This window comes from Falco punctatus (genome assembly GCF_963210335.1).
Source record: "Falco punctatus genome assembly, chromosome: 6".
Classification (NCBI taxonomy): domain Eukaryota; kingdom Metazoa; phylum Chordata; class Aves; order Falconiformes; family Falconidae; genus Falco; species Falco punctatus.
This window is the reverse complement of record NC_137585.1, coordinates 60,824,571-60,841,455: the sequence shown is the minus strand read 5'-3', so window position 1 is coordinate 60,841,455 and position 16,885 is coordinate 60,824,571. Positions and strand designations below refer to the sequence as shown.

The 16,885-nt window shown below is 37.5% G+C and overlaps 1 protein-coding gene across 10 annotated transcripts in view; it reads right to left on the bottom strand.

Moving 5' to 3' along the window:
* NAV3 (neuron navigator 3) overlaps positions 1 to 16,885 on the bottom strand; it is a 494,512-nt gene that overhangs the window by 91,632 nt on the left and 385,995 nt on the right. For 9 of the 10 annotated variants that reach the window (XR_013928956.1, XM_080392484.1, XM_080392485.1 and 6 more), the window contains 9 exons: positions 16,165 to 16,276; positions 14,742 to 14,863; positions 14,134 to 14,154; positions 12,795 to 12,967; positions 8,914 to 9,067; positions 5,844 to 6,018; positions 1,672 to 1,769; positions 917 to 1,012; positions 444 to 612 (listed from right to left, as the gene is read on the bottom strand). Coding sequence is in view for 9 of the 10 variants with exons in the window: in XM_080392484.1 (XP_080248610.1) it covers positions 444 to 612; positions 917 to 1,012; positions 1,672 to 1,769; positions 5,844 to 6,018; positions 8,914 to 9,067; positions 12,795 to 12,967; positions 14,134 to 14,154; positions 14,742 to 14,863; positions 16,165 to 16,276 (1,120 nt within the window). In the remaining variant the exon portion in view is untranslated. The remainder of the gene's footprint in view (positions 1 to 443; positions 613 to 916; positions 1,013 to 1,671; positions 1,770 to 5,843; positions 6,019 to 8,913; positions 9,068 to 12,794; positions 12,968 to 14,133; positions 14,155 to 14,741; positions 14,864 to 16,164; positions 16,277 to 16,885) is intronic. The other variant, XM_080392480.1, reaches the window with a different exon arrangement.

Genomic DNA, 16,885 nt, shown 5'->3' with positions numbered 1-16,885 from the left:
AGCCCACAAGGGTTACTGGTTGTCACATCAATGTATATATTGTTCTTTTGAAGGCATTTGTCCCCTCCAGTAGCAAATCCCTACAGCTTTTGAAATTTATCACATTTTTCCGGTGGAACTGGATAATGCAAAAATATTTTCCATCCTAATCATCTGGTTTGGGGCTGGAAATTTTGCCACTATTCAGAAATTTGTACTTTGCTGTGATTTGGCAGTCAGGCAGAGAAGTACCAAGATATTCTTAGATTTGCCTCAAAATGCCACACTGTGTTAGGTATTGTACAATGTCACACAGAGGGCTTATGTGATAAATAAGATACATTTTTTCTCCTTGAACTGGAGAGAAAATACAGAAAGGTCAAGTGTAAGAAAAAAATAGGAAGGGATGGTGGACTGCAGTGAAGAGCTCTCCAGTATCTGCAAAAATATTCTTGGGGCTTTACCTTTCAGGTTCACAGTGATGACATTGTTCTCTCCGACCAGATATCCACAAGGCAGCAGTTCAGGCACTTCTAGGCTATGGGATCTAATTACATCTCCTATACAATAGCTAGCAATGCAGTCAGAGCTTAAACCCAGGCTAGTAGTCGGATCTACTCGGAAAATATATTCCTGAAATTATATGAAAACATAAGGCATAAAAATAAAAACGGTTATTGAATGAAAGCAGTTTGGAAAATATTTTGGTACAGGTGAAGTCACTTGACAAGAAGATTCTTGCAGTCACATTCAATAGAGAACTGCCTACAAACATGAAAAAAGAACAGCAACATTAAGAATATACTTTAATAGTGGTGTTAGCTGTATGTCAAAAAGCAAAACAAAAACTTGGCAAGACAACCCCCAAACTACAGAATTTTTCTTATGTTAAAAATAAAACTGAATTAATACTTGAGCTAATTTTTCAGTGTCTTACCTTAAAGAGACGTCTGATTACACCATCTAAAACGTCCCATTTTGTTTTTCCGCTGACTCCAATTGACCCTATCAGATATGCATGTGGTTTTTGATCCTGCAAACAGAGATTTTTTGAAACTGGACTAAAAATGGCGGTAATCAGTTTTCTATGAAGATTCATAATTTCCCCAATGAAGAAAAAGAATATTTTTTAGAATGTGATGTTACAACTTCGTTAATAGTCTATCTGAAATCGGTATAGATGAAAATACTTTGGCACATCTCTATAAGGAAGGAAATACAGCATCTTACTCTGCTCTTTGATTGCATCTGTTTTTTTAAAGAGCTGAATATAAATAAAAGATGCAATGTATTTATAATTTTTTGTAATACAGAACACGAAAACACAACAATGCAATTCCAAATTGATTAGCTTAGCATCATATCCACAGTTGCCCCCTAAGGGGTCCAAGGCATAGATCTAATTTATAATGACTTTTAAATGGAGATAGCAAGTCCCAGAACATCCTACTACTAATTAAACTGAGAATTGGTAATATCTGAGCCACCACAAAGGCAGAAGGAGGCCATATGATATTAGTCTGTGGAGAGTGCCTAACTGTATTGAGCATGGATGACAGAGAAAAGAGTTGCTGTCTTTAGGATATTTCCCTTCAGTTCCTGGGTGAAAATACTGAAACAAGTTGAGCTACTGTATTGCAAGATTTACCTGAGTTATAACTCTGTGTCTAGGCCTTTGGGTGATGAACTTACCTTGGCTCGACTATAGCCCTTGTTTATAGTGACTAAAATTTTCACGCTATGACCTTCTTTGTGGAGTGCTCCATCAGTGACATCATCCAACAAAATATCTACAATAGAAGAAGGGAACTAAAGTGATCAACCTGACAAATCACATGAGTTATATTCACATCATCAGGTCAATATTTGTTCAAAGGATTTTTTAGTTAAAAAGAAAGGCTATCATCACAACTTGCAGTCATTTTAAATGGTACTTATTCCTAATTTGCCTTTTCTGTTGGAGACAAAAAAAAAGTTACAATTTGTCATTTTTTTAAAGCAATATTATGAGATTTAATCATGTAGAAATGAATAGGGAATCTATAAATAAATAAATTCTTGCTTTATAGTCTTGCCTTAACTTTCCTTCTTGGAACTTGTTCAAAATCTCCATAAATTCACAAAGTAATGTTTAAAACCTAAATTAAGTTTATATCTTTGGGCACTCATTGTGCCCTTTAGAATGTTGTAGGAAGAAAAACAAAAGTCCTTGCATTTGTATGTTTGCTACTAGGTAAAATAGCATTTAATTTCTCTTTCCAGCTGATTTCTTTACCTTCTGTACACATGGCATGGATAGTCTTTTTTACCCCCACAATACAGTCTTACAAACAGTATCCATTAGAAACCACTTTGCAGGCCTCCAGAATATGGGACTCTGTATTCAGGTATGCCTCTAAGAAAAATTTTCATTTTTCTTGGAGGTAAAGAGTGACTCTGACCTGGTCTATGCCTCTTTTTCTACCTTTTCACTAACTCCTAAAATGCAAAAGCAGAAGGATGTATTTCTTACTGAAGGCTGAGCCTACGGCTTTATTACAAGGGACAAAACTGCTGTCTTAGAAGTTGTCTTAAGAGATTTTACTGTTACACACTTCAACAAATTAGGAGAGATTATGCATTTGCATTTGGGCATGTAGTGACAGGACAAGGGGTAATGGATTTAAATTGAAAGAGGGTAGATTTAGATTAGACATTAGGAAGAAAATCTTTACTGTGAGGGTGGTGAGGCACTGGAACAGGTTGCCCAGAGAAGCTGTGGACACCCCGTCCCTCGAAGTGTTCAAGGCCAGGTTGGATGGGGCTTTGAGCTACATGGTCTAGTGGAAGGTGTCCCTGCCCATGGCGGGGGGGCTGGAACTAGGTGATCTCTTAGGTCCCTTCCAACCCAAACCACTCCATGATTCTATGATTTTATTCAAACACCAGCACAGTAATCCACTACCTTAAGTCCTGCTCATTCTTATTAGGACGATTGAAGAAAAGCATCAACTTCTTGTCACAGTCTGCACAAGGTCAGATGTCACCCAAATTAAATGAGGTGCCAGAAGGATTCTGTCATTTGCTTAAAGCAAAACCAAAGAAGACTTACAAATATGACTTCAATGAATGTATTAAAAAATAAGTCCTCATGTAAAATTTTTGACAACTTACACCCAGATCTAGAAAGCAGATTCTGCTGTTGGGTGTTTTTTGTTTTGTTTTTGTTTTTAAAATTGATCTAATGAAGAAGCATTTTTGTTGTGAGCTTAAACAACTCCATGCTTGTTTTGCTCCTTTCTTCCAGGCAGACAGTTTTTCTGTACCACCAGCACTGGATATTTCACTTCACTTGTCTTGCGTTTTGGCATATTTGACAAACCTTAGGAGTTTCCATAATGTTATAGTTCGTCTGCGGGCAACTTACAATATAACGGATCCCCCTGTGAAATTTTTCAATCTCTAAATGACCTTCATGTAGCCTTTTAAATACGTTTTTCTGTAAGTCTTTAGGAATGAGGAACTGCTCTGTGGCTAGAAGAAAATTCCACTTTCTAAGAGCTCTCACTGACACAAGGAGCTGAGAAGATGCCCAAGGGGGTCTAATTTCACAGTGGTGCTAGTTTCTTTAATTATGTCCTGCCAGGCTTCCTCCTTAGGTGCGCTATGGTGGCTCTGGCTCACTTCTTTTCTGAGCTCTGGCACTTTTTTCATCGGACAGTAGAGTGTTGTGTTTGTCCTTGTTTACCGCTCTTTACTCCAGTGACTGACTGAAATACAGCTGTCTGTGACCACTGAGCCTCTTCCCAGCTTGCCGCTCACACCTATCTGGAGGAGATGGTCATACCCTTAGGAAGTGGCAATGGATAGCTTTGGTCATTTCCAGATGACCACAGTCATTTGGAGTCACTGGTCTCCCAGAAAGTGCCACAGTATTTTTTAATATGATGAGCCAAAGCCCTCGTTATCTCTCTCAGCTAAGTCTCCAGCATAATTAACCTCTCCGTATCTCGAGGATTTTTGTTCAATGGTACTCCAGCTGCCACAGAAATCCCACAAGACTTGGTAGAAAGCTGTCACCCTTCCAAGTTCTCTGGCATGGTGACAAAATGATATTCACAACGATCAAAAAGGCTGGATTCATAAACAAACAAAATCCTCCCCTCCTCATTAAGCATGCTTATTTCTTTAATTTCTTGTAACCAAAAGTAATTACTTTGCATCCTAGAAAAAACATTTAGAGCCAATAACAGAAAATTATATAAAGATTACAGAATCACAGAATCAGTTAGATTGGAAAAGACCCTGAAGATCACCGAGTCCAAGCACATTTCTTCTTCCTGTTCCTTCTCCTACTCCTTTTCTCCTCCTCTTCCTCTTTTCCCTCCAGATTTTATTTCTGTTCTTTTACTAAACACTTCCTCCTCATTTTGTTCATCATCATTTTTTTCCTTATATTTCACCTTCCTGTGTTCCTCTCCCTGGTCCTCTTTTCGTATCTTATTCTCATCCAGTTCCTTCTCCTTTGCTTGAAACTCATCCTCCTGCTCTTCCTCCTACATGTTTCTTCCTGTATCTAGAGAGAGTTAGTACCAAGTGACAAAATGCTAATAGCTGCTGCTCATGAAAGAGATTCAACAATTACTATTATGAAAAAAATCCTGTTTCATTTGTGTTGGTTTTGGGTTTGTTTCTTTAGTGTTTTTTTTTTAATGTGTGGGGATGTGTGAGCAGAAACCATAGAAACTTTTTCTCACTGTTTTTGCAATAGTTCATTGCATACCGAGGCCCAGGTCAGGTTCATCCATGCCAAAAGTTAAACCTGGCAAAAAAGTAGGCTGGAATGTAAATAAAAAATATACCAATTTTCATATAAAATCTGATATTAACCAGAAGAAATATTCAAATATCCGTGTAATCAATGACTGGCAAGATAATATGACTAACTGCCAATCCAAATTTTAGTCAGGAAGTTTGGCACATTCCCAGCTGTACTCTTGCCTAGACTCTTTCTACAATTATTAGCCACATTTTTATTGCTTCCAGACACTGCGTTATACTTTCTGTGGAGTCTAATGAGCTAATGAGCTCTGATTTTCTTTTGCCCTGCTCCTGGTTCTAATGCTAGAGACAGCACTTCTGTTTCTTGGCTACATTATCAAAACAAGTGTAGAACGCTTATTATCATAAACCCTATGGCATAGAAAATAATAAAATGTTAACGTTCAGGATGTGGACCAAAGTTCTGCTTGCTTTCTCTTATTCATTGAAGACAATGAGAGTGCTTAATAAGCTAGGCAGGGTTTGTCTCCTGTGATAAAGGGTGATATGGTTCAACATAGGCTAACTAGCTGTATCACATTAGAGACATGTAAGGGATAAAGCTAACTGAGACCACCTTCTGCCCCAGCTGCAAATACAAAATGAAGCTAAGGGGGCCGAATGAATGATAAAAGATCTTTAAACAACAACCAAAAAGTAAGTTTCATGTACTATGCTTATACTTATCCCATAGGGACAAGAGAATATATCTATACAGTTGTCAAGTATACTGCAACAGATACTGTCCTTTTCAAATAAATTGTGAGCTAGATGACCAAAGAGGATTGTAAGGTAGGTAGGTAGACAGTATCATAGCTAGGAACTGAGCACACATCATGAACAGTCTTTTACTGCTATTCAGAGCCTTCTAAAAGCAACATTTTCAGAAATCACTACCAGCATTCTTCCTCATCTCCATTAATGAATGCATATCTGATGTTTACCTGGGTGATATGAGGTGTTTTAATTTTCAGACATGCCTCTTATATAGGGCCCATTAAGAGGGTGAAAATAATAAAATCTTACTAATAGCTGAGGTATCCATGCACCCAAAACTTGTTTACCTGATGTAACAGATTCTGTGATGTTTAAATTGTTCAGAGAAAGTCCTAGTGACTGCCGTGATGAAGAAGATGATGTGCTGCTTGAAGACTCTGATGATGGCCGGGCAGGCTTTCCAGTATTTCCAGTCTCTGCCTTTAAACGATCATTTTCAGCTTTCAGTATCTCAATTTCATTCTGTATTCAAAAGAATTTAACATAAAAGCACAGGAGGTTATTCTTTTGGAAAACCACTGGGGGTGGCTATTCTGGTGCTTGTTGTTCACCTGCAAGAGCTAACAGGTTTACAGCTTCCACAGCAGTATGTAGCACTGTATATCAGAAGTACAACACAGTCAGTGAAAAATGGATTGCCTTCACTTCTGAAATGAAGGGAAAAAAACCTATAAACTTGTCTTAGGTTTTGTCTCAAGACAGTTCCTAAACAACATAAGCTTCAAGCTTTCTGAATTTATTGTACCGTTGACTGTAATACAAGTGTGGTGAGAATTTTCCCAGTCATCGCCACTTCTATAACCTCCTTTCTGTTGTCAAATATCTTAGCCAACAGCCAGTTAGGACAGCTATTGTTAAAATTTTGGATATGTCAATGTTCCTAAAAACACAGAAAATTATTGTTGCCATTGAATGTAAAATTTAAACAGTAATTTCACAGAGAAAAAATAAAAGTCGACAACTAGAAATTCATAGTTTAACAGTTTCATAAACCTTCTTGCTATCAGATAAGACTTTTTGATCATTCAGACATGGGATTGTTTGCATAATGGCCAGCAAACCCTCTTTGATGAAAACATACAGTGACAGATGAATCACAGCAACTAGGAATTTTTTTTAGCTAAATCCTCTGTGGTGCCAAGTGATTATTGAATGTACAATAATAAAATGAAAACAGCCTGAGAACAGCCTGGTACCAGCTAAATCTAGCTTTCAGTCGCTTCACGAAGCACAGTACAAAGCAACTGCTTATTCTTGCAGACCGTTTTGCACATCAAATTTAATTCCACATTTGCTAACACCCTGCTGAAAGTCATATTCTTTTATGAAGGCTGTACGGCTACATTATACAAGTAAAAACGTAAGGGATAGCATCACAAACCCCCTCTGCAACAGCTACAAAAAGATTAGATAACAAAGGAAAAGGTGAGGAGATAGCAAAAGGGAAGGGACAAACCAGCAAAACAGTGACAGGAAGTAATAGATGAATGCACAAGTTTAGCCTGGAGTTTAAATTAGGAACTATGGTGAAATGAGTCATGCAATCTCCACACCCTCTGCAATTTATGCTGATTAATTACACAACACTTAGCAGTCTTCCATTCAGCTGAATGGAAGTTAGATTTTTAAGGTGCTTTGAATACACACAGTATTCATATATAATTCCCACCAATCCTGCTTTTTCCTCTTACCAATCCTCTTAAGTTCTCCAAAACATCATAGAGTTTGGCAGCTCCAAGGTGGCTGCCTGTCCTTCTGGGAAAAGTTCAGAAGTGTTGATTACCAGTGACAGCATCTGAACTAGTTGCCTCTGCCCAGCTTTGGTCAAATTCAAGCTGTGACTACAGCAGTCTCCTCTCTCTGGGGAGTTCACCTGCTTTAGGCACTCATATCCCAGTGTAAAACCATAATTGGTTGATCAGCCTTCACGTCCTGTTCTCTGACATTGCAATTAACTATTCTATCCCTTACAGTTAGTAAAAATTTTAGTGGCTTCAGATCAAATGTTTTACCCATGTCTAGGCAATTGAAACCCATATTTGCAGACCAATTCTTGAATATTCTTCCCCCTGACTGAAGTTCAGCCAATTATCCCATAGCAATGTTGGCACCTAGTGGTGTAAGCACCTGGGATGACGGTAGGTACCATAGATGTTCAAAGGTGTGGCTGAGACTGCTACAGACATGGTATAAACAAAGAGGTCTAGGAAGGACAGCAAATACAACAAATCTAGTAGTTATGAAATCAGCCACTGTGGACACCTATACAAAAGTGTGTACAGGTGCACCCGACCTAAGCACACAGCACAGAGCAATTCAGCTGACAAGCCACTGGGGCTGGATTCAGCTGTGTAAATGTGGGTTTCCAGCGTCATTGTAAACATGGTCTTGCATGGTAGAATGCTAAAGCTCCAACAACCCAATTTCAACCTCTATACCTATCTTAGGATCATTTTAGGATAGCTCTCTAGGCCCCATTATCGCAGGTCTAAACCTCAACTGACAACAACAAGAGTTTATCACCTAGCTCATACCTAGACATCTATATGCAGCTGTTCTAGTCTCAAACAGCATCCCCACCCCATGGTCTTGATTGTGTTTCCCAAATACAGGTTTATAGTGCCTTCAGGGGTGTCCTAGGTATCTCACCTGTCATTCCAGAAGGGTCCAGATCTACTGAAGGACCTATCTCATACTGTATGGATGTTGTAGAAGATACTTTTGGTCACCCAATGTGACACTAGACCCTTCTATATGGACAACAGAGCTGAGTCCCATAAAGCTCTGTGCTCCACTGATGAACACTGTCATTCTTTCTGCACCTTTTCACCCTCATGACAGGGAAAGTCTTCTGATGAAAAATGCATTGGGGAAGGATTTGGAGCAGTGTCACAAAATAAGGTAGTGAAATTTTAGTGATTCTGGGTACAATAATTCAGTTCTGGTTTGCATTCTTTGCCTCAGCAAGCCATGGCTGGGTTAGGATGAGAGAGTATGCACATGCACCCCTAGCCCCCACACAGCCCAAGGATTTAAAGCTCTGTAGAAATCACTTCTTGATCTGCTTGCCCGTCATGTTGCTTTCCTCAGTCCTAGGCTTTAGATAACAAATATCCTTTGGGCAGGGATTATGTCTTCTTCTATATCTCTTAAACACATTTTAGCTATTAATATAATTGCTAAGAATATCATAATTGTAAGGTGAACACTTATCATACCCATACTTTGGAAGTACTGTCAATCTAGCAATTTACTTTATATTGACAGTTTTTTTGGTACCTGAAACAAAGTACTGGGAAAGGAAATACACAAGGCATACCCGTGCACCCTTGTCATCACTTACGCTACTGCACTGACCTGCATGCGATTCATGGCTTCCCGAATCTGATCCAGGTGGTGTGCAGAGCTGAGGGCTTCCAGACGGATGTCTGTCAATTTTAGCTCTTTCTCCCTCAGCTCGCTCTTTAGCTGAAGAATAATTTCAGCCTCTGCCTCTGTGCACTCACAGATCCTAAAGAGGAGCAGGAAACAGGAAGGAGATTAAAGGAAGGTTCTCCCCCAAAAGCACTGTCATTATTAAATATCAAAGTACAGAAAATGCTTGCTGCTGGTGAAACCTATGAGCAAAGAAAGAATCTTATGAAATAAACATGAAAAGGTTCAGATTGCAAATTAAAAAAGGAAAAAAGCCCCCTCCAGGTGAAATGATCAGCTTGTTTTATACCTTTTTTGTTTAGTTAGACAGTCCACTATGGTGAAAAAAAGTTGTTAAAAACTTTTCAGAAATCTTTTTTTTTTAATGTGTATCACCCATTGGTTTTGATTCAATTTTATATCTGTGTCATTTCTTTGGTGCAAAGGTCATGATTTCCCCAAGTAGCAACAGTCAGAACTGAAGTATGCTGATAAAACTGAATTAATGATATTTACTATCTGTTAGGCATCAAGAGTTTTCTGTGTTTGAACAGTACACATTGCCTGCATGATCTAAAAGATTTTTATCTGTAATGGTTTTAATTTGTGATGGTTGACTTTTTGCCTACAGTTTGTCTTGGTACTGTATGGTATCTGAAATCATGCTAGTTGGTTTGGGGTTTTTTTATCTTAAAGACTGGATTACAAGTAATCACCATGTGATTATTTTTCATGAACATTAATTTTAAGGGAAGAAAAACTGTTATATTGTAAGAAAAGATGAAAACATGACTGGCCCAGGGACACACAACTGTCCAGTTCTCATATCAGACTGATTTGCCTCTCTGTCATCATTAGACCCAGACCTGTTGCATAACAGAAGCAGTAGAAAATAAAGCACTGAATTTTGGCTATGTTGTTACACTAAGCAAGATATTCAGTCAATTCACTAGATGTTATTTCTTCTTTATTACTGTCACTATAAATAGTTAATATCTGCAGAACAATTTAACAGAGCAATATTTTATAATAATAATAAGTAGTATTATTGTGATTATTACTACTAATATACAAACAAGAAACAGATGTCAAATTTTCAATTGCCAGAATGCATGCAAATGCATTTTGGGAAAGAAAATGCAGCACTCTTCAGGTCAGCAGTTGGGTATACAACTCCATGCCCCACACTCAGTTTTACCGGGATCTATGCTTGTAGACCATGTGACCGTTTTGCCTTTTCTTTGGTGCCCAGACTAGAGATGACCTGCATACACATGTATTTGACAGATGCAATTGGAAGAAAGTAAAGGTAATGATTTAGAACATGAGACTCAGGTCAAGAAAATATAAAAAGAAAGCATAAGCAAAGGGAAGATGAAGAAGTTTATGGCAAATAAAAAGTTATGGCAAATTGAAGAAGGAAAATAATGAATATCATTTACAACATGCACAAATATTTTAAATGTGTTAAATGTGAGTAAAAATGAATAAAGGCATGTACTAGGTTTTTTTTCCAAATACCATGATACAGTTGTTGGTTTGATGTGCCCATACCTGTGCTAACCAACTAAGAAATTATGTTTTATTTACAAGCATATATTATCTTATGCAACAATTTGGACAACTGAGAAGTCACGTTATCTATTGGTTGGCCATTTTCTTTTTGGCTTTTTTGCCGTGCATCTTCAGAAGGGATAGACAAAAAGATCTTGGCAAGCTGGTTTTAAAGAAGATAAAAATGAAACAGGGAGCTGGGCTATGGCTCTGGAAGAAGCAGGAAAAAGCTGTCTGGACTGTTAAGATAAGCCGAATGGAAGAAGAAAGTAGGAACTGAATTTTCTTTTGTGGATTCCAGAGCTCTTCCACACTCAGCTTCTACAACTGTAAAATTATATAAGAAGATGAGGCTTCATCAAAAGGAAGAAAACCAAAAAGATGTTAGCATTTCTGAGCAGTCACCAAAAGAAGCTCAGAAGCCTGATCAGACTTCTGACAAAGGTTCAAAGTCTTTAGAAAAAAAGAGTTTTACTTTTCCTTTCTTGTTACAATCTCAGGATTTTTAAATCAATAGATTGCTTTGGGTAGGAATAAGTAATGATCTTTGAACAGAGGCTGCTGACAGTTATAGAAAATCTTGAAGGTGATATGTACAAATTATGCAATGGAAAACCAAGTTTTCCAAAGAAAGTAGCATTAACTGTGTAACAGATAAAGAAATTAATCTAAGTAAATATATTTTATGTGATCTCTCTGTGGAAGGGATCTATGTTAATCCTGTGTAGAAAGGTCACAACAATAAAAAGAATTTAATAATGTGATTCACTTACGTGAAAGATCAGTGTTTAAAAATGTTACGGAGGATGAAACAGAAGGCTGTGAACTGGATAGAATTTAGGAAGTTAAGGTTCAGAGACCAAATAGCCGTGGGAAGAGCTTGGGGTGAAACACTAGATATGTAGTTTGGCCTTTGATAAATTCTGGGAACACCAGTACATCAAGTCAAAGAGACAGAAAAAGACCAGGATTGGTGGAAAGGGAACAGGATAAGGTTGAGAACAGATCTGTGAATCATGAGTAAATTAATTTTGTAGCATGAAAGTGTTTTGTTTAAGTTCAAGCACTTTCTGTTAAGACTTTTACTAGTGATTTTTAAGATGGTAATAAATCAGACTCCACAGTCCCAAATATGTAGAAGTCCTCCTCCCAAAACACACATACACCTGAAACCATAAAAATGTGAGCTTCCTATAGAAAACCCCAACAAAACTAGAGATCTAGATGAATTATTCTTCACTGGTCTGTAGAGAATGTGAGGAAAGAAAAACATTTATTGTGGAGGTCTTCCTTTTGTGGGAATATTTGATATCAAACCCCTAAACCTAGTATGTAAAAATCACTAGAGTCTATAAAAAGTTAATCATAAAAGGCACCTAACCTAATGCAGGGGAATTCTATTCGAAACCTCAGTAATCAGTCATGAGATCAGAATTTCCCAGGTGCTTTAAGGAAGAGTACTTGTGACCTGATTATTCTCAATTAGGACAAGGAAAGGAAGGCTGGCATCAGTAGTACATATTTGTTGGCTCAAAGAGGATGATTTCCCCAAACTTTCCCCAAACTGGAAAAAGCTATGAGTTTAGCAGAATGAAAAAAAAAAAAAAAAAGGTACAAAAATATGAATGGGAGCTGAGAAGTCTGTGAGAAAAATACATTAAACATCAAAAAAATAATGAAGAATTGGGACAGCTTTTGACTGATCACTTGTTATCAGTCCTGAAACCTTAAGGATGGTGATCTGAATAAAAAGTAAAAATCCTGCAAAATAGTCCAAGCTGATAAAAGAAGAGAAATAGTGTAAAAATTATATCAATTAGTAGCTACATAATAGATAAAGTAATAATACAAGGGATGAATATCTTGTAAAAATTCATAGCTACCTGGAAAATAAAATTACATTTTCAGTATGTCATGAAGAAAGGAAAAGTATAGTATTTGGCCTTCACTAAGTGGATATGATAAAGCTGTTAATGATGCAGGGGCAGCTCAACATAAGTTTTTGAACATGCATTTGGAAAGAGGTTTGTACTGCTAGATGATTTTGGGTAAAGGCTGTGAAAGGAGGAATGAACTAAGAAAAAGCTGCTGGAAAAGCAGTGTGCAAACAGAGTGAAGCTCACGAGAAATCTGGCAAATGGATGGAGCATGAGATTCAAAGATCACGGCCGTTGGCAGTGGTTTCTGAACTGCAAATGGCCACATTTGAGGAAGACTCTTTCACAGTCCATCCCATTTGGGAAGAAATGTTTGCCAAGAGAGAGACTTACGCAGACGCTGACTGTGATGGTTTCATGGATGTTGCCCCACATTCTCCTGAGCTGTGGGGCAATTTAGGTGATGAAGGAAGAGAGGAGTCTGTCAGCTCTTCTATGTCTGAATGTGAGGAAGGAGGCTTGGTGGACTTCTTCTTTCCAAAGGCCTGTTTGAAAGAGCTTCTTAGCTGGAAAACAAACATAGAGCAACATTATTTTCCTCGTCACAGCAATTTGTGTGCAGCTCATGTTTCGAAGAGTTAGTTTGCAGATGCCATCCTAGCCACTGCCTGAGGTCAGTATACAGAAGCAAGGTATTAACATATGCAACACAGTATCTCTAAAAACATGATACAGTGCTTTGTTTTGACTTTATTAATCCAGCGCAACGCAAACATAATGCTATGGAAAAAGTGCAGGATTGAGTGGTACAGCTATGGGAGAGGGGGTGCTCATTTAAAACCATTAAGCCCCAGTGGAATCCCATTCCCATGGCATTCCCTTCAAGGGCTGGCTTTAAATAACCACTTTGCATCTATGTACAGGCAGAACCTGCTGTTACTACATGCTGAAATCAAATGACAAGTCCAATTTATTGGGTTTGCCAATTTACTTTCCCTGGTAAAAATTTGAATGGCCAAACTATGTAAATGCTATGGTTTGGATCACAAGCGAGAGGACTGAAGCTGGGTCATGAGGCTTGCTTTGTTGTACTGCTGAGAAGAATGTTAGCTGAAAGGTATATACTGTTTGCTGCAGTTTCCTTTAGAGCAGTAAGATCTCTGAATGTACAAGCATTGCCTTTTCCCTCTAGAAGCTCTTACCCAGTATTGAAAAGGGACAGAATAGCCAAAGAGCCATTTATTTCAGGAGCCAAGATGACAACAATTTTGTCTGCAGTGAATTTTAACTAACCCATTTGTTGATACCTTTGTCTAATTACAGAAGTTGTTCATCTTTTTGTTGTGGGTTTTTGGTTTTATTTTCAGAAAGTTATTCTGATTAAAATTGTATAGAACTCAATGGCAAACTGGTTCCTCTATAAAAAATGAGGTATTCAAACATTATTTTCATGATATAATTGGAGAGCGGGGAGTGTGACCACGGATCAGAGAAACATTATTTAAGTTCTTTCCAGCTCATGATATCTAAAAAGAAAGAAATGGATTTTGGCTACACTCCCCCTTTCTGTAGTCTAAACTTTGAGATTAAAATGAATAGAGACAAACTGAGAAGACATACAGGATAATCTGTTTTTAGAAGGTATAAAAGCCTACTGCCAAAATAAATAGCAATCATGCCACGATAGGGTTCTTTATAGATGCATGCCAAATTTTCCATGGTTTATATTCACCTCACTTCCTCTAGAGTTCACCTTGCAGAAACATGAAAGAGTGTGGAATTACAAATCAAGGGAATGAAGGCTGATCAGTATTTTAAAACAAATGTTTACGCAGGTAATATTTTTAAAACAACAAAAACATATTTTCTGATTATTTACTGAAAGTATTTGATTAAACCCTTTAGGACTATGTGGTATTTGTGTGTTCCAGCTGAGAAGCATCTTAATTTCTTTAAATACTCTACTACTTTTACATGAGAGTTCTTAACAGATTTGAAGTCCCTTCATAGCTGGGTAACATATCTGAGTCAAGCCTTTGAATCAAACTATGACTGAAGAAAAATCAAACAGGGTTTTAATGCGGCCCAGAGATGGTTTTGGTCACAACAGCTATTGTATTTTTTTTTTTTTTTAATTATCTTGGCTTATACAAATAATTCCCCACTGATATTCAACAATTCTTAGTTTGCTGGTAGCATCACAGTATTGATACATGAGAATTGCTTCATATCCATCTGGCCCCACAAGAATATTGTAGATTAAATGGACAGTTGTGCTACTCAGGCACTAGGAAATGACTTAATAGCTAAAAATTAGGTTTAAACCTGCTGAGTACTTACCCAGTTTTTCTTTTTCTTTTTCTTGGAATCAGCGTCGTTACCACTGCCAATGCTTGAATGGCTTGTAGCACTGTTGATGCTGGAAACACTTTCTGAAGAATGTTGCCGCCTTATACGTAAATCTAAAGAAAAGAAATTACCGTGAAATCCATCTGTCTCTGTTTCAATATAATAATCATTCTTGTATTTATGTGGCATCTTCCTCCTCAAAGGGAGCCTAAATGAACATAAATGGCACTGATGTTTGCAGTGGCTTGGACTCAAGCTATCGCAGTCTTTGAGAAACCACATGGGGGTCAGTGGGGATACAATTAGGCCAACAGTTAGGAGCTTCTCCAAACTGGGGTCTTTTGGGCACGAAGGCAATGACCCTGCACAGCAATCTGTGCGGTTTCTGTTACAGATAGATTGATTACTTGACTTGTTACTATCACATATACCACAGTTATTTTTGTCAGTATAGGCACTACTTGACTTGTAGCAGGCCTAATCAGCGTGCAGATGCTACCTTCTAATATACCATGATGGAAGTAAGCAGGCAGGAGTTCATTAAAAATGAATGAAATGAAATAACAAAGTGGAAAATGTTAGAAATGGTTGGTGAAGCTTCTGAGTTTCAATTTCTTAAAAGTGTCTGATAATTATATCTTAATCACTGGAAAATATTCTTGCAGACCATACCTACTAATAACAAGGGAAATTACCTTTTAGATTATTTTTTACTTCCTAGAAATTAGTTTTGCTATACTCAAGTCATGCAATGAAATGACGTTAAAGAAAACATCTAAATAACAACCTCTTTAAAGAAAGAACAATGACACTCTCAAAACTGAATGCTGCCATTATTTTTTTTCTTCAATTAATTCCTTTGCTGTTGCTTATCAACAGGCACTTTTGAAGTATGTATTTATCATGTGATATCTGCCTAACTGCAATGACAAATTAATTCAGAATCTGGAATTTAAAATGCTTGGTTTTGGCACTGATTTAGCACCTTGTGAAAGAGCTGTTGTCAGTCCATCTCTTAACAATGAGTACACCAACTTTCAGAGCAACAACTTACACTGGTTTTCCAAGATATAACCATGTTTCACCATTAGACTTCACTAGCTTCTTGGGTGTACTTCAATACATAACTGCAGTGACAGGGTTAACTCTCGGCACCCAGCAATCAATTCCTAGCCACCCAGTTCTAAGAAGAAAAGGCTCCAGGAACTCTGGCAAACAGGAAGCTCATGCAATGTTTCCAGCTCTGGAAATACCACAAGTATGCCTATCATGCATTGCAGAATGTGCTTGACCTTGTAACAGAGTTTCCAAAATAACAGAAAAATAGTGACTTAGCTTTTCCGCTCCCCCCCACCCCGCACCACCACCCCCGGGGAGAAACTCTGCATTTATTTTAATAGTGACAAAACCATACCTTTGTGGGTATGATCGGGACCGTTCAAGGCTCCTTGAATAGCAGCTTGTGCAGCAGAATTCTGGGCTTTCAGCATTTCAATTGTTTCCCTTAGCTCTATAAGCTCAGATTCCTGTGGGAAGAGCAAAAGGAGCTCAAAGTATATAGCACAAGAACAATGTTTGCCTAAGCTAAAAAAAAAAAAAGACAAAATAAAAGTGGTCAAACCAAAGTTCATGGGACTGCTTAACATAAGGGCAACAACTAAGTAGAATACACATTTTCTCTGCACAGTTATTAAACTCAGCTAATGTATTCTTTTGCATTTAATCTATTTAATATGATCATGCTATTTTTAAGGAGAATTAAATATACTTAATAAAGACTAATCTTAAAAGGGTCTAAATTGAACATTCATTATGAAGTTAAGAGAATCACAACAATTTTATTGCAAAAGACAATAAAACCACTTGAATTACATCCTTTAGTATGTAAGGCTACTGTTTAATGGATGAATCTCAACAAGAATTTGCATATTTTTCAAAAGATTTAACTTGCTAAATAATAATTCAATTAAAAAACCACCCTGTTTAATTGCAACTATCCTGCAAGTTGAAGTAAAATTAATCCACTTGCGTGCAGGAAGTTCTGTATTAGAATGCACAGCCAACTCTAATTAAAAAGTAGCTTTTATTACTGCTGCATTAAACCTGCTCTTCCAGCCTGTATTTATATAATGAGG